The sequence below is a fragment of the Narcine bancroftii genome, chromosome 3 (genome assembly GCF_036971445.1).
Source record: "Narcine bancroftii isolate sNarBan1 chromosome 3, sNarBan1.hap1, whole genome shotgun sequence".
Lineage (NCBI taxonomy): Eukaryota > Metazoa > Chordata > Chondrichthyes > Torpediniformes > Narcinidae > Narcine > Narcine bancroftii.
In genome coordinates this window covers 3,368,239-3,386,009 of record NC_091471.1, presented here as the reverse complement: position 1 = coordinate 3,386,009, position 17,771 = coordinate 3,368,239, and the positions used below count along the sequence as shown (strand labels likewise).

General features: G+C 51.4%; 1 protein-coding gene across 3 annotated transcripts in view; it reads left to right on the top strand.

Moving 5' to 3' along the window:
- LOC138756036 (matrix metalloproteinase-21-like) overlaps positions 1-10,085 on the top strand; it is a 28,464-nt gene extending 18,379 nt beyond the window's left edge. For 2 of the 3 annotated variants that reach the window (XM_069922722.1, XM_069922720.1), the window contains 4 exons: positions 2,936-3,080; positions 5,828-6,085; positions 8,156-8,328; positions 8,715-10,085. In XM_069922722.1, coding sequence (XP_069778823.1) covers positions 2,936-3,080; positions 5,828-6,085; positions 8,156-8,328; positions 8,715-9,020 — 882 coding nt within the window. In that variant the 3' untranslated portion in view covers positions 9,021-10,085. Of the gene's footprint in view, positions 1-2,935; positions 3,081-5,827; positions 6,086-7,454; positions 7,660-8,155; positions 8,329-8,714 lie in introns of all 3 variants that reach the window. The other variant, XM_069922721.1, reaches the window with a different exon arrangement.
- Positions 10,086-17,771: the final 7,686 nt, after the last annotated feature.

The window sequence follows — 17,771 nt, the reverse complement described above, 5'->3', positions numbered from 1 at the left end:
GGGAATCATCCTGGTAAATCTCCTCTGCACCCTCAACATCACATCCTTTCTAAGAGAGGGGGCCCAAAACTGCACACAGTTCTCCAAATGGGGTCTCACCAGTGCCCCCTGGAGCCTCATCAACCCCTCTCTATTCTTGTACAACATTCCTCTTGAAATGAAGGCCAACATAGCATTCGCTTTCTTCACTACCAGTAAACGCCTTTTGTCTGTAGGTCTGTGCTCCTCCTCCTCCAGTTTCTTTTAATTCGGGCGTTTGTCTGCTTTTTCCTCGTACCTTGGAGAAAGGCTCAAGCCCGAAACGTCAGTAAAGTATCTTTCCCAACCTGCGAGACTTTACTGAGTTCCTCCAATCACGGCGTCTGTTTCAATCCAGGCGGAATCATTGAAGTTCAGATCCCTGAAAGTGGGGAAGAAGGTATCTGGAACGCTGGCCTTCATTGGGTGAGGTCCTGAAGACAAGAGATGGGGCATCAGAAACCAGAGAGTGGTGGTGGATGATGCTTCTCAGACTGGAGGCCTGTGACTGGTGGTGTCTCAGGGATTGGTGCTGGGACCATTGTTGTTTGTCCTCTATATCAATGACCTTGATGATAATGTGGTCAATTGGATCAGCAAGTTTGCAGATGACTCTAAGATTGGAGATGTTGTGGATGGTTAGGAAGGTTTTCAAAGCTTGCGGAGGAATCTGAACCAGCTGGAAAATGGCCGATGGAATTTAATGCAGACAAGGGTGAGATGTTGCAGTTTGGAAGGACCAACCAAGAAAGGACGTACACGGTGAACGGTCGGGCACTGAGGGGTGCAGTAGAACAGAGGGATCTGGGAATAGAGATACATAATTCCCTGAAAGTGGCTTCACAGGTGGATAGGGTTGTAAAGAGAGCTTTTGGTATATTGCCCTTCATAAATCCAAGTATTGAGTACAGGAGTTGGGATGTTATGGTAAAGTTGTATAAGACATTGGTGAGGCCAAATTTGGAGAATTGTGTGCAGTTTTGGTCACCGAACCACAGGAAAGATATCAATAAGATAGAAAGAGTGTGGAGAAGATTTACTAGGATGTTCCCTGGAATTCAGGGCCTGAGTTACAGGGAAAGGTTAAACAGGTTAGGACTTTATTCCCTGGAGCGTAGAAGAATGAGGGGAGATGTGAGCAAGGTATTTAAGATTATGAGGGGGACAGACAGAGTAAATGTAGGTCGGCTTTTCCCACTGAGGGTGAGTGAGATACAAACCAGAGGACATGGGTTAAAGGTGAAAGGGGAAAATTTAGGGGGTGTTAAAAGCCCAGAGGACCCCAAAACCCAGCAGCAATAGATATTCATCAAGACAAATGGTTACTTAAACAAAAGTTGCTTTTAATTATCTTTAAACATGAAAACAGAATCACATTTTAACTTAACTAACCTAACTTAACCTCCCTTCTAATTCTAAGTGCACGTGTATGTAATGTGTGTGTAAGTTCAGAAAAGTTCTTTGATTCACAGTCCAATCTCACTTCTCATTCCTCCAGGTTCACTGGTTGCAGGCAATTCTTAGACTGTGCACAGAATTTAACATTTATAAAGTTCACCAGGCTTTGGTGCTTGAATGACAAATGGTTACCACTCAGGAAAGTTCTTGTTGGTTTTCAGAGAGAGATTTGTTGTTTGCTGGACACCCACAACTGTTTCCTTTTCAATCAGCCACTTCAGTGTCTTGCTGAAGAAACTTGCCCCCCTCAGGGTTCTCCAGATGATAACTCCTTTCTTTCAGGTCAACACAGAGTTTCTTTTTGTTTCCCTTATTTCAAATGAAACATTATGCAGCCAGTCCTCTCTTCTTGCATGGACCACAAGGGCTTTGACCAGGCTGAACTAAGCACTCACAACCCATCTTCCAAATGGGGTTTTCCACAAGCTTGCCAGCTTGTCCTATTCCAGTCCCATTTGCTGCTGCTGAACAGTAGAACTGAATTCTCTCTCTCTCTCTCTCCCTCTCTCTCTCTCTCTCTCTCTCTCTCTCTGAGAGAAAAATCTGTTTTACTCTCTCTGCTTGCAAAACCATATGACCCTCCTAAAACAGCAAGTTCCACTCCAGACAGCCTATGGCTCCAACAAGCTCTTTCATCTGTTGCCTTTTTGTAAACAACAATCCATTAGTGAAGTCTCTTGGGCTCTCTCCAAAGCTTTTGCAAAGACTGTTGGCCTAAATGGGTCTAGCATTAGCAGAGCTCCAGTATTTTAAACAAGATCTTGTTTTAAAGTGTGTGTATGTGACCAAAAAAACCTGCCCCGATTTGTCTCCCAAAAACATATATACAATACAAATACAACATAATCTGTCATGGGGGAACATTCGGGGGAACTTCCTCACACAGAGAGCAGTGGGGGTGTGGAACAACCTGCCAGCTGAAATGGTGAATGTGGGCTCAATGTTAACACCCAAAAAGAATTTGGACAGGTCCATAGATGGGAGAGGTATGGAGGGATATGGTCTGGGGGCAGGTCAGTGGAATGAGGTAGAAAAAATGGTTCAGCTCAGACAACAAGGGGCGAAGGGGCCTGTTTCTGAGCTCTAATGCTCTATGGTTCTATGGTTCAACTGGGCCAGCTGTTGGTGAGATCACGCACAGAGTGATGGGTGCAGTTCTAGTTGCCCGGCTGTAGGAAGGACATCAATAAACGGAAGGGGTGCAGAGGAGATTTTTCACGATGTTGCCAGGACTGGAAGGGCTGGGGGATGGAGGGTGGACAGGCTCCTGGAGGGCAGGAGGCTGAGGGGTGATCTTGTTAAATAGTGGAGAAGGCTCGACGGGACAACCTCCCATTGAGAGGGCAGGGGTGGGTTGTGGGGGGGGGGGGGTTCAGGGTGGCACAGAGGGAGGCGTCCAGGTAAGGGCAGGGAACAGGTTCAACCTCGCATCCAACAACATCTCTCTTTCGTCGCAAAGGTGGCGGTTCACGAGATTGGCCATGTGCTGGGACTGCCACACATCAGACGGGTCGGTTCCATCATGCATCCCAACTACATCCCACACGACTCCAAGGACCTGGAACTCGACTGGCATGACCGCAAGGCCATCCAACAGATCTACGGTGGGTTCTGGGACATCACCACCCCCTACCCTCTGTCGGGCAGGACACGGACTGGGGCTTAGTTTAGCCAGTTCATTCTAGCCCTCTTACCTCTAGATTTCGTGTGCAGAGGGGCCACAATGTCATACCATCACACCATTTGCAGAACAAGAGGGTCACAATATATACACGAACAGACCTCTCCGCTCTCTGACTAGAATGTAGAACATTCCGGCACAGTGCAGGCCCCATGATGTTGTGCCAACCCACGTAAACAATCCTCAACAATCTAACCCTTCCCCCTCTACCCTGTAACCCTCTATTTTCCTTCCATCCATCTGTCTGTCTAAGAGTTTCTTAAATGCCCCTAATGTTCCAGCCTCAACCACCCCTGGCAAAGCATTCCAGGCCCCCACAACTCTCTGGGTAAAAACACTTACCCCTGATGTCTCCCCTAAACTTCCCTCCCTTCACTTTGTACACATGTCCTTTAGTGTTTGCTGATCCTGCCCTGGGAAACAGGTGCTGGCCGTCCACTGTATCTATGCCTCTCATAATCTGGTAGACCTCTATCAATCTCCTCTCATCCTTCTACACTCCAAGAAGTCCCAGCTCCATTAAACTTGCCTCATAAGACACGTTCTCCAATCCAAGCAACATCCTGGTGAATCTCCTCTGCCCCCTCACCATACCTTCCACATCCTTCCTGTAATGAGGTGACCGGACACAATATTCCCCTCTTCTCCTTCTGTAGGGGTTGGTCCCACCAATCGTCTCCTTGGGACCTACCCCTGTGACCACAGGAGAGGCTCCACCTTGCACCCACACCTCCCCCCTCACCGCCATTTGGGGCCCCAAACCGTCCTTCTGAGAGAAGCCACATTTCACTTGTAAATCTGCAGGGGTCATTGACTGCATCTGGTCCTCCCACTGAGGTCCCCTCCACGTCAGAGAGACTGGGCGCAGACTGGGAGATCACTTTGATAACCACCTCGGCTCTGTCCGCTGCAATACCGCAGAGCCCCCAATGGCCACCCATTTCAATTCCCCACCCCATTCCCCTGCCAGCATATTTTTCCATGGTCTCATGCTCTGTCAGACTGAGACCACCCGCAAATTGGAGGAACAACCCCTCATCTTCCGACTGGGCTCCCTCCAACCGGACAGCATTAACATTGAGTTCTCCATTTTCTGTTGAACCCCCCACCCCCACTCTCACCATCCCTCTGTTTCTCTTCTCCCTTCCCTTCCCTCTCCATTCAGAGACCTACATCATGCCCCATCACACCAGCACCTTTCTCTTCAACCCTCCCATCTCTAACCTTTCAGCCTATGTTTCCATTAAAACACCCCCATTTCCTTTCATTCTCCCTGTCCCCTTTCACAGAGCCAACCCTCCCTTCCCGACCAATCCTTTTCCTCTCTTCTCCATATCCAATGAACACAGTTTGTCTGTACTCATTCATTCATGTGACTGCCCGCTTTTTTCTCATGCATTGAAAGAGGACTCAGGCAGAGGTCCACAAGTCACCAACCTCCAAGCAGAATACCTCCCTTCCACATCTACTCTCTGCTTTCTACCTACGTGCCAAAATTTTATCCACACAGCCCCCAGGCTCCACGGATCCCGAGCCTCATGACTTTCTGGATGAGGCTCTCATGGGGTCCTTGTCAAATGCCTTACTAAATTCCATGTCTACTGCCCTACCCTTCAAAACACTCAATGAGGGGTTTGAGGTGTGTTGGCGTGGTTAGGAGATCATTAGGCAAGGTTGGGGGGGTCTGTGGATGGGATTAGAGTGTGTGGCTGGGGTTAGAGTGTGTGGGTGGGATGGGTGTTTTGTAGGGTTAGAGTGTGTGGGTGGGGTTAGGGTGTGTGGGTGGGATGGGTGTTTTGTGGGGTTAGAGTGTGTAGGTGGGGTTAGGGGTGGGTGAGGTTAGGGGCATGTGGGTGGGGTTATGGTGTGTGGGTGGGATGGGTGTTTTGTGGGGTTAGAGTGTGTAGGTGGGGTTAGGGATGGGTGAGGTTAGGGGCATGTGGGTGGGGTTATGGTGTGTGGGTGAGATGGGTGTTTTGTGGGGTTAGGGTGTGTGGGTGGGGTTAGGGTGTGTGGGTGGGATGGGTGTTTTGTGGGGTTAGAGTGTGTAGGTGGGGTTAGGGGTGGGTGAGGTTAGGGGCATGTGGGTGGGGTTATGGTGTGTGGGTGAGATGGGTGTTTTGTGGGGTTAGGGTGTGTGGGTGGGGTTAGGGTGCATGTGGGTAGGGTTAGGGAGTGTGGTTGTGGTTAGGGGGTGTGTGGGTAGAGCTAAAGTGTGTGGGTGGGATGGGTGTGGGTAGAGTTAGGGAGTGTGGTTGCGGTTAGGGGATGTGTGGGTGGGGTTAGAGTGTGTGGGTGGGATGGGTGTGTGGGTGGGGTTACGGTGTGTGGGTGGGGTTAAGGGTGTGTGGGCTGGATTAGGGGATTGTCAGCGGGGTCAGGGAACAGGATTAGGGGGGTCTGTGAGTAGAATTGGGGGCATCAGTGGCCAGAGGTCGGGCAGGGTCTGAAGGATCATGGTGCAGGGTCATGGGTTAGCATCCGGTGTCTGAGGTCAGGGATCGCTGTTCGGTGGGTTCAAGGATCAAGATGAGGAGTCAATATCCGGGGCCAGGGGTTGGGGTAAGGGGTTCAGGGGTCAGAGATGAAGAGTTGGCAGTAAGTGTCAGGGGTCGGTGGCCAGGGTCAGGGCCAGGGCTGTGGATCTCTGACTGCCTCGTCCCTCCACAGGGGTGTGCGAGGGGAACTTCGACACGGTGTTTGACTGGGTGCGGCGGGAGGAGAATGGTTTCGGCGAGACCACCTACCGTTTCAACACCTATTTCATGCGCCGCCACTGGTACTGGATGTACGAGAACCGGTTCAACCGCACCCGCTACGGCGACCCCATCCCCCTGGCCGTGGGCTGGAAGGGCCTCCCCCCCTCAAACGTTGACGGTTTCGCCCACATCTGGACCTGGGACAAGGACGTCACCCTCTTCTTCAAAGGTCAGGCCCTTGGGCTCTCCCTGTGTCCCCTCACCGACCTGCGGGGGGGATCATGGGGAGGTGACACCAATGGGTGCTGTGTCCGCCTGTGCCCCTACTCGATCCAGGGGGCAGGGAGATAGGGAGGGACACCCCTGGGTGTGGGTCTCTGACTGCCCTCAGCCCAGCCCTAGGGCAGGGTGCTGGGTGGATCAGGGTCTCAGGCAGGACTGTACCCCCACAGCTCAGGGGGTACAGGTGAGGCAGCTATCCCATTCCTCCCCCACCCCAATGGGAGGGGCTCACTGGAGTCACCCAGCACCCATGCAGACCCTTCCACCCATCGAGAATGTGCTGACCATCAGGAACAGTTGGATTAAGCCCACCATCAGTCTGGGTATCGGACAGCAGAGAATAAGCCCTTCAGCTCAACTCACCCATGCTGACCCACATTTATCCACCATCGCCTTCTACCTCTTCTATAAGGCCATGCTGCAACTCTACATATCTCTGGTGAGACCACCCTTGGAGAATTGTCTTCAGTCTGGTCACCTCATTAAAGGAAGGATGTGGAAGCTGTGAAGAGGGTGAGAGGAGATTTACCAGGATGCTGCCTGGATTGGGAAAACAAGTCTTATGAGGCCAGGTTAGCAGAGCTGGGACTTTTCTCTTTAGAGTAGGGGTGTCAAACTCAAATTCATGGAGGGCCAAAATTAAAAACTTGGACTAAGTTGAGGGCCGAACTAAATGTTTATTGAAAATTTTCAACAACATCTGCATGTTTTCTCTTCTTTCAACATATGTAATGTTAAACTTTAGGATATAACTTTAGGAGGATAATGTTACAGGTCAGGAGTAGGTAGCTCAAGTTCACCCTTTGCTTGACCTGAGGGAAACCTATTTGGTCCCTGTGGAAATGTAGTCAGCATTCACAGGCTGTGTCCATTTTGGCCTGCATCAGGACTCAGCATTTCCTGCTCACTCCTCAGGCTCTAGGCCTCTATTCACCCTTGACCCACCATCCCTCTACCTGACCAGTCCTTTACCCAACCTCTACTCACCCCTCACTCCACTCGCTCTGCCTCTACCCACCCCATCCTATACACACCCCTCTACTGCCTCTCCCCTCAACCTATTCCTCCCTCTACCCATCTCTCACCCTCTAATCACCCCTCCCCTACTCGCCCTGCCCCTCCCCTTTTACCTCTTCCCTATCCACCCCTCCTTCTACTCATCCCTCCTTCTAACTGCCCCTCGCACCACCATAACTTCCCCTGCCCATTACTCCTCACCTACACCCTCTGCCCACCCCTGCTTACCCACCCACTCAGGCCCAGTGCGCTGCCGATCAGCCTTTGCGGACAGCCACCATCTCTCTCTTCACGTGCAGGGCCGAACCAGCCGTCCCTGGGGTCCACGCAGGTGCAAGCGCTGAAGACCGTGGCGACCGGGAGAAGTGCGCTCGCGCTGTGGAAGGGCCGTCCGGTGCCAGTTGCACGGGGCTCGCGCTGCCCGGGGGCTGTGCGCAGCCTGCCATGCCCGTCGCGCCGACAGGAAATCACAGGCGCTCGCCCATCCGCCGCACCGCTCGACAGGTGGGAGAAGTGACTGGTTGTGCGGGGAGCCTTCCAACCGGCTTGCCGGCTGATGACATCAACAGACTTCTCGTGTTACAATTTCTCGTGTTACAATGGGGAAGGATGTGCAATGAAGGGGGAGGATGGTGGGGGTGACATTACCAAAAAACAGCATCGGCTCTCGCTGCAGGGCGGGCCACCTCTAATACATTTTTGAAATGATCTTGCGGGCCAAATATAATTATATCGCGGGCAGTGAGGTAGCGGCACTATCTGCTGCCCTGTGGATCTGTCTGGGGTCACCCTGGGGCCAGAGCCCCCTTCCATGGTCCTCAGCCTGGGAGGCCATTCATCCCATCCCCTTCCACTGGCTCAGAATGCTGTTCCCCGCAGGTCTACGGGGAGATGGAGCAGGGAGTGCAGGTTGCCACGGGGAGGGAGGCTGTGGCTTGCTGTGGTACAGGTGCCCTGGGGGAAATGGAACTTGCCCCTACCCCTCTGCTCTCTCCCACAGGAACCATGTACTGGCAGTACGACAACAAAAACGACCGGGTGTACAGCGAGGACCTGCACGGAAACCCCTATCCCCGGCCCATCGCCCAGGGCTTCCCTGGCATCGAGGGGCCCATCGACACCGTCCACTTCGACAAGAAGGACCACTGCCTGTACTTCTTCAAAGGGCTCAACGTGAGTACAGTGGCTGTCTGCAGGCAACAACTCACACTCACACAAACTCACACTCACACACACTCACGTTCACTCTCTCTCACACACTCACATTCACACACACATTTATGGACACCCTCATAAGATACACACAAACTTACTCACATTCACACCTTTGAACCCCCCACAAAGAGAGTTACATAATCACGAGGGGTATCAATTCCGGGGGTGACGGAAACTAGGGATGAGTTGAGGGTGATAGTGGGAAAATTTCACAGGTCCCGAAGGTCCTGAGCCAGATGCGGGTCGGGTGGGCCCGGATTTGGAGGTCAGGAGTCAGGCTGGGGCCTGGATTGCAGGTCGAGGGTCAGTTGCCATGGTGACGTGCTCTCTCTTCCATGGGCCAGGTGACGGCATTCAGCGTGGACCTGAACGCAACCGTCGCCGGGTACCCGAAGCGGATTGTGGACATGTTCCCGGCTGTGGTGTCGTATGACCATCCCTTGGGTCACCTGGACGCCGTCTACTACTCCTACAGCCACAGTGCCATCTTCGTGCTCAAGGACACACTGTACTGGAGGGTGGTCAGCGAGCACGATCGGGAAACCAATGCCTCGCTGCCTCTCAATGGTCTCCTACCCCACCGCCCCATCGCACAGCACTGGTTCGACATCTGTGAGGTGGACGGAACACACGCTCCCGGCCGACAGTAGGGGTCCCAGAGGCGTCGGACTCAACCCCACCCCACCCCCATCGTGACAAGGCAGATCAACCCTATCACTGACCATTACCCCAACCCACCCGCACACCACTCAACCTTCACCAGCCCAAACCAACTCCGCTGGAGTGTGTGAAGGGACGGTTTGGAGGGAGCTTCCCTCTGTGTCTGACCCCAGGAGTGTGTGATGGGATGGTGTGGAGGGAGCTTCACTCTGTGTCTGACCCCAGGAGTGTGTGATGGGATAGCGCAGAGGGAGCTTCACTCTGTGTCTGACCCCTGGATTGTGTGATGGGACAGTGTGGAGGGAGCTTCACTCTGTGTCTGACCCCAGGACTGTGTGATGGGATGGTGTAGAGGGAGCTTCCCTCTGTGTCTGACCCCGGGAGTGTGTGATGGGACAGTGTGGAGGGAACTTCACTCTGTGCCTGACCCCGGGAGTGAGTGATGGGACGGTATGGAGGGAGCTTCACTCTGTGTCTGACCCCAGGACTGTGTGATGGGATGGTGCAGAGGGAGCTTCCCTCTGTGTCTGACCCCGGGAGTGTGTGACGGGATGGTGTGGAGGGAGCTTCACTCTGTGTCTGACCCTGCGAGTGTATGATAGGATGGTGTGGAGGGATCTTCACTCTGTGACTGACCCTGGGAGTGTGTGATGGGACGGTGTGGAGGGAGCTTCACTCTGTGTCTTACCCCGGGAGTGTGTGATGGGACAGTGTGGAGGGAGCTTCACTCTGTGTCTGACCCTGGCTGGAAACACGGTGTGAGAGCCACTCTCCACAGACACTGCCTGGACTGCAGGGAGTTCCTGCTGGTCCCGGTCCTTGTTTCGGGTTTGCAGCCCCTGTATGGTCCTGAGCCCAAAGGCCAGGCCCCTCTTGGCTGCATCCTAGGAGGTCTCTAGCTGAGTGGGTGAGTGATGTTGGGACCCTGTCCTCTCCCCCTTCCCCCCCACCACTCCCCACTGCACCCCGATCCTGCTGCATGGCTGTTCTGTGTTGACGGGGCTAGGGTTGCAATGGGGACCCTGTAAATATTAAAGGAGTTGCTGTAAGTGTCAGATGTGTGAACAGGCTGCTTCATCACTCCTGGCATGCTGGCCTTCCGGAACCATTCACCAGCTGGTGAGGAGACCCTGCCCAGAGGGGCCAGCTCACCCCTCGGACCACCTACCCCCTGGGACCCCCTCGTACCCCTTCCATGGACCCCCATGGACTCCCTAAATTGAGAATCCCCCGGACACCGGGACCCTCACGTACCCCCTACATGGACCCCCATGGACTCCCTCTCCCAGACCCTCCTCTGCTTGCCTCCCCTCCCTCCTCCCCCTTCCTGCCCCTCTTTCCCCCAAACCCTCCCACTGACCCTCCCCTCCAGGCTTCCCTTTGACAAAACTCCCACACACCACAGACCCTCCCCAAAGACCTTCCCCAGAAACAACCACAGACACTCCGCTAAAAGGTCCCTTGGCCCCTCCCCGGAAACCTTGCTGTCTCTCCAGTCGGAGCCTCCCCATGGATCCTCTCCATCCACCCCCCAGTGAAGGGGAGCCAGGGTCTCCAGGTGCATCAGCATCACGTCACTGGAGTGGAGGGGGGAGGTGGCGAGGGGAGCTGGGGGTGTTGAGTGGGGAGGGAGAGTTGCATCTCTAACCTCCCGCGGTCACCGGTCACAGGGGCAGATGGTGGCCTTGGTTATTGCCTGCAGGGGAAGATGGTGTCATGGGGTATTGTCCACAGGGGCAGATGGTGTTGGGTATTGCCTACAGGTCCTGGACGAGCTCAGGTGGTCTGGCAGTGTCTGTGGGGAGTAAAGGTTCTTGCTAGGGAGGGAGGGAGAGAGGAGGGAAAGGAAGGGGAGGGGGGAGGAACCCAGGCTGACAGGTAAGAGATGGGATGATAGAAGAGAAAGGAGCTGGTGTGATGGGGAGGGGGGAGCTCTTTGAATGGAGAGAAGGGGGTGGGAATTGAAATGGGTGGCCACTGGGAGATCCACACTGTTACGGTGGACAGAGCCGAGGTGGTGAATGCAGCGATCTCCCGATCTCTCCGATGTGGAGGAGATGACAGATTCACAAGTGAAATGGGCCCCAAATGGTGGTGAGGGAGGAGGGGTCACAGGGGTAGGTCCCAAGGGGATGATTGGTGGGGAGGAAGGAGGGGACAAGGGAGTCATGGAGGGACTGGTCCCTGTGAAAGGTGGAGAGGGGAAAATGTGTCTAGTGGTAGGATCATGTGGCAGAAATGGCGGAGGAGGATGCGTTGGATGCGGAGGCTGGTGGGATGGGTAGGTGGGATGGGTAGGTGGGGATGAGGGGAATCCTGTCCTTGTATGTGGGGACGGAGGGGGCCAGGGCAGATGGAAGATATGATGGTTAGGGTCGAGTTGATGGTGGTAGAGGGAAAGCCAAATTGTTTGAAGAATGATGATCTGGCACAGATGTCCTCATCCTGGGAGCAGATGGGATGGAGATGGAGGAATTGAGAGAATGGAATCCTTACAGGGGACAGAGTGTTGTCGAGGTTGCTGTGGGAGTTGGTGGATCTGTAGAAAATGACTGTTGAGAATTTGTCTCCTGAGACGGAGACAGAGAGATCAAGAGAAAGGAAAGTGTTGCTTGAGACAGACCAAGTGAATTTGAGGTCGGGGTGGAAGTTGGCGGCAAAGTGGATGAAGTCAATGAGCTCATCATGCGTACTCGAGACAGCACCAAAGTGGTCATCAATGTAGCAGAGGAAGAGTTGAGGGGCCCTGCCAGTGTTGGCCTGTAGCATGGATGGTTCCACATGGTCAACAAACAGACATGCAGAGCTGGGGCCCATGCAGGCACCCGTGGCCACCCCTTTAACCTGGAGAAAGGGGAATGAGTCAAAGGGGAAATTATTGAGGGTGAGGACAGTTATTGCCAGGCAGTGGAGGGGGACGGGTCAGGCCTGTTGAGGAAGAGACAGAAGGCTTGAGACCTTCTAGTGGGGAGGGGACTGAACCAATCACGGTGATTGCATCTGCTGGAGGAACCTGGGGGAGGGTGGTGGGAGGTCAGGCAGAGTCTGTGGAGGAGGGTGGGCAGTCAATGTTTTGGGCTGAGACCTTGATTCAGGACTGAAAGAGGGAAGATGTGTGGTGCTGGAGAGGGGAGAGGGGTCAGTAGGTGATGGGTGGGCTTCCCTCCTCATGCCTCCTGCATGGATCACCTCCTATGGCTGTTCATCCCTCCCCACCCACCACTCCATCACTCCTGGGACTGCAGGAGGTTTAATGCTGGATCTTACACATCCTCCCTCGCCACTGTCCAGGGTCACACACACAGACCTTCCAAGTGAGGCAGGGACATACACAGTGAACGGTCGGGCACTGAGGAGTGCGGTAGAATAGAGAGATCTGGGAATACAGATACATAATTCCCTGAAAGTGGCATCACAGGTAGATAGGGTTGTAAAGAGAGCTTTTGACATATTAGCCTTCATAAATCAAAGTATGGAGTAAAGGAGTTGGGATGTGAGAGTAAAGTTGAATGGTGAGGCCAAATTTGGAGTATTGTGTGTAGTTTTGGTCGCTTAACTACAAGAAAGATATCAATAAGATAGAAAGAGTGCAGAGAAGATTGACTAGGATGTTGCCCTGACATCAGGAACTAAGTTACAGGGAAAGGTTAAATAGGTTAGGCATTTATTCCCTGGAATGTAGAAGAATGAGGAGAGATTTGATGATGGAATTTAAAATTATAAGGGGGACAGACAGAGTAAATGTAGGTCGGCTTTTTCCAATGAGGGTGGGTGAGATATAAACCAGAGGACATGGGTTAAAGGTGAAAGGGGAAAAGTTTAGGGGGAACTTCTTCACACAGAGAGTGGTAGGAGTGTGGAATGAGCTGCCAGCTGAAGTGGTGAATGCGGTCTCAATTTTAACATTTAAGAAGATTTTGGACAGGTCCACGGATGGGAGGGGTTTGGAGGGATGTGGACTGGGTGCAGGTCAGTGGGACTAAGTAGAAAAATTGTTGGGCTCAGACTTGAAGGGCTGAAGGGACCTGTTTCTGTACTGTAATGTTCTATGGAACACTGTCTGCCTCTCCCTCATCTGCACCTCACTTTCCAACCTCCCTTCCCCACCACAGCAACTGCCCCCTTGGGCCCTGAAACCAACATCCTGGAGACCTTGGGTTCACCACACCCCTGGGTGGGTGGGGGACTCAGGTATTCTGTCAGACCACCCTGTGACCCTGGTCTCTAACCAACATCTCCTCAATGGGTCAGAGGGATGGAGTTTTTCAGGTGAACTGGGGATAATGAGTAGGTCAGGCTCGTGTGGGTTGCAAGGGGCATTGGGTTGAGGTTGTGGGTGGTATATAATGGAAGGATTTTGCTTTGTGTGGGACAGGACAATTTTTAATGATTTTGCATGGTATCAGGCCCATCTAGCACATGAGCCCATGCCACCCAAATACCCAATTAATCTACAATCCCCATACATTTTGAACATAGAACATTCCAGCACAGTACAGGCCTTTCAGCCCTCAATGTGGTGCTGACCCATATATTCTTCAAAAAATACTAAACCCTCCCCACCCTGTAACCCTCTATTTTTCTGTCTAAGAATCTCTTAAATGCCCCCAGTGTTCCATCCCCTACCACCATCCCTGGCAAGGGATTCCAGGCCCCCACACCTCACTGCATAAAAAACTTACCCCTGACATCTCCCCTAAACTTCCCTCCCTTCACTTTGTACACATGTCCTCTGGTGTTTGCTGATCCTACCCTGGGAAACAGGCGCTGACTGTCCAATCTATCTATGCCACTCATGTTTCGCAATCCAGGCAACGTCCTGGCAAATCTCCTCTGCACCCTCTCCACAGCTTCCACATCCTTCCTGTAATGAGGAGACCAGAAATGAACACAATTCTCTAAGTGGGGTCTCACCAGAGATTTGTAGAGTTGCAACATGATCTCTCTACTCCTGAACTCAATCCCCTTATTAATGTAGCCCAACATCCCATAGGCCTTCTTAATTAACCTATCAACCTGCCCGGCAACCTTGAGGGATTTATAGATTTGAACCCCAAGGTCCCTCTGTTCATCCACACTCTTAAGTAACTGATCATTAATACTGTACTCAGCCTTCTGGTTTGTCCTTCCTTGATACATCACCTCACACTTATCCCCATTGAACTCCATCTGCCACTTTTCTGCCCAACTCTGCATCCTGTCTATATTATCTTATAACCAACAACAACCTTCAAATCCACCCACAACTCCTCCAACTTTCGTGTCATCCACAAACATACTGACCCATCCTTCCGCCTCTTCATCCAGGTAATTTATAAAGACCACAAAGAGCAGGGGGTCCCAGAACAGATCCTTGTGGCTCCTCCACTAGTCACCGACCTCCAGGCAGAATACTTTCCTCCCACTACTACTCTCTAATTTCTTCCAAAAGCCAATTTTTTATCCACACGACCAAAGTTCCACTGACCCTATGACATGACTTTCTGAACAAGTGTCTCTTGGGGGACCTTGTCAAATACCTTGCTAAAATCCATATCGACCACATCTACCACCCAACCCTCATCAATTTCTTTTGTTCCTCCTCGAAAAACTCAATTAGACTCATGAGGCACGACCTTCCCTTCACAAAGCCCTGCTGCCTTTCCTTGAGTAGACGGGACTTCTCCAAATGCTTCTAGATCCTGTCCTTAAGAATCCTCTCCATTTGTTTGGCCCAGCTATCATTTCCCACAGCAGCCTGAAGTATATCGCATCCAGCCCCAGGGACTTATCAATCTTGGTATTTTTAAGATCCAACACTTCGACTTCCTTAATCTCCACATTGTCTGTCACACAAGCCTGTTCAATTTCAACCTCACCCTGATCAAGGTCCTTTTCTCTTATGAACACTGACACAAAGTATTCATTTAGGATCTCCCTCCCCAACCTCCTCTGCCTCCTGGCACATTGCCTCCTTTATCCTTTAGTGGCCCCACCTTTATTCTCGTCATCCTTCTGTTCTTTGTATAGGCATAGAACGCTGAGGGTTTCTCCATAATCCTACATGCCAAAGCCATTTCTCAGGCCCCCCTTGAGCTCTCCTAACTCCTTTCTTAAGCTCCATCCTGACTATCTTGTACTTCTCATGAGCCCTTCCTGTTTCCTGCTTCCTATATCTAACATTTCCTTCCTTCTTCCTCTTCACGAGTTGCCTGACCTGTTTCGTCAGCCACAGTTCCCTTTTCCTACCATCTTCTACCCTAATCCCTGCCGTGATATGCTGGTTCCTGCTATCTGGGTAATTTATACAAATCACAAAGAGCAGGGGTCCCAAATCTGTGGGCCCTCAGTGGGTGTAGCAGTTAGCACCACACCATTGGAGCACCAGCGATTGGGACTGGGATTTGAATCCTGTGCTGTGTGTAAGGAGTTTGTACGCTCTCCCTGTGTCTATGTAATAGATGTTGAAGAAGAGACGACTCACGGAATTGTTTTCCAGCATTTATTTACTCTTTTTAGAAGGCAAAATAACAGAACCATCATGGTCTTCTGGGGTTTCTCCCTTTTTAACCCTTTTGTTCCCTCAGCAAGGTTACAGCAGTGTCCAGCCCATTCACCCTTTTCCTCAACTACACACCTATACTTTAGCATTTCAACATGGACTCAACTCAGTGCATATGGTATTAGCTGAGAGCTTTCAAGATATTCCCAGGAAAATATTTTGCATTTTAAAATATCTTCAAACTATTTAAAAAGAACTATATTTACAGGGTGAAAACAGTGGCACCTGGTGGTCAAGTTAAAAACTGCAAAGAAAAATTAACTTGCTTGAATCATACATTTAATAAAGAGATCTGTCCCTTTAGAAGACAAAATCATACAACCTTCTGGGTTTTCTCCCTTTCTAACCCCTTTGCTCCTAAGCGTGTTTCCCAGCCTTGACAAGCTGTCCATTTATCCATTTTGTGAATGTTTTCTTTTGAACATCTTCTCTTTCATATCCATTTGTTAGCTGTCCATTTGCTGATCTCAGCAAAGCCTCATTGATCACATGACCAGCATATGGTGATGAGTCAAAACACCAGTAAGATAAAAACGTTCATCAAACTTACATTAATGGTTAAAACAATATAAAACCAACTGTAGAGCTTAATAATATTAGTAATGAACAATATAACCATATAACCATTTACAGCACAGGAACAGGCCATTTCGACCCTACTAGTCCGTACCGAACATCTTCTCCTACCCAGTCTCACTGACCCACATTCAGCCCATAACCCTCCACACCTCTCCAGTCCATATACCTATCCAACCTTTCCTTGAATATTAACATCGATCTCGGTTCTACCACCGCTGCCGGAAGTTCATTCCATACTCCCACCACCCTCTGCATGATAAAATTCCCCCTCATGTTTCCCCTAAATTTTCCTCTTTTAATCTCAATTCATGCCCCACTATCAGTGGAAAAAGCCTGTCCACATTGACCCTATCTGTCCCCCTTATAATTTTGAATACCTCTATCAAATCACCCCTCAACCTTCTATGCTCCAGGGAAATAAAATCCCAGCCTGCTCAACCATTCCCTGTAACTCAAACCCTGAAACCCTGGCAACATTCCCCTAAACCTCCTCCGCACTCTCTCTCTCTACTGTTTATATCCTTCCTGTAATTTGGCCACCAAAACTGCACACAATGTTCCAAACTTGCCCTCACCAATGCCTTATACAATTTCAACATGACATCACAACTCCTGTGTTCAATACTCTGGTTTATGAAAGCCAACATACCAAATGCTTTCTTCACCACCCTATCCACATGTGATTCAACTTTCAGGGAATTATGTACCATGACTCCTGAATCCTTTGTTCCACTGCACTCCACAATTGTCTATCATATATCTTTGGCTTGGCTTCGCGGACGAAGATTTATGGAGGGGGTAAAAAGTCCACGTCAGCTGCAGGCTCGTTTGTGGCTGACAAGTCCGATGCGGGACAGGCAGACACGATTGCAGCGGTTGCAGGGGAAAATTGGTGGGTTGGGGTTGGGTGTTGGGTTTTTCCTCCTTTGCCTTTTGTCAGTGAGGTAGGCTCTGCGGTCTTCTTCAAAGGAGGTTGCTGCCCGCCAAACTGTGAGGCGCCAAGATGCACGGTTTGAGGCGATATCAGCCCACTGGCGGTGGTCAATGTGGCAGGCACCAAGAGATTTCTTTAGGCAGTCCTTGTACCTTTTCTTTGGTGCACCTCTGTCACGGTGGCCAGTGGAGAGCTCGCCATATAACACGATCTTGGGAAGGCGATGGTCCTCCATTCTGAGACGTGACCCACCCAACGCAGCTGGATCTTCAGCAGCATGGACTCGATGCTGTCGACCTCTGCCATCTCGAGTACTTCGACGTTAGGGATGTAAGCGCTCCAATGGATGTTGAGGATGGAGCGGAGACAACGCTGGTGGAAGCGTTCTAGGAGCCGTAGGTGGTGCCGGTAGAGGACCCATGATTCGGAGCCGAACAGGAGTGTGGGTATGACAACGGCTCTGTATACGCTTATCTTTGTGAGGTTTTTCAGTTGGTTGTTTTTCCAGACTCTTTTGTGTAGTCTTCCAAAGGCGCTATTTGCCTTGGCGAGTCTGTTGTCTATCTCATTGTCGATCCTTGCATCTGATGAAATGGTGCAGCCGAGATAGGTAAACTGGTTGACCGTTTTGAGTTTTGTGTGCCCGATGGAGATGTGGGGGGGCTGGTAATCATGGTGGGGAGCTGG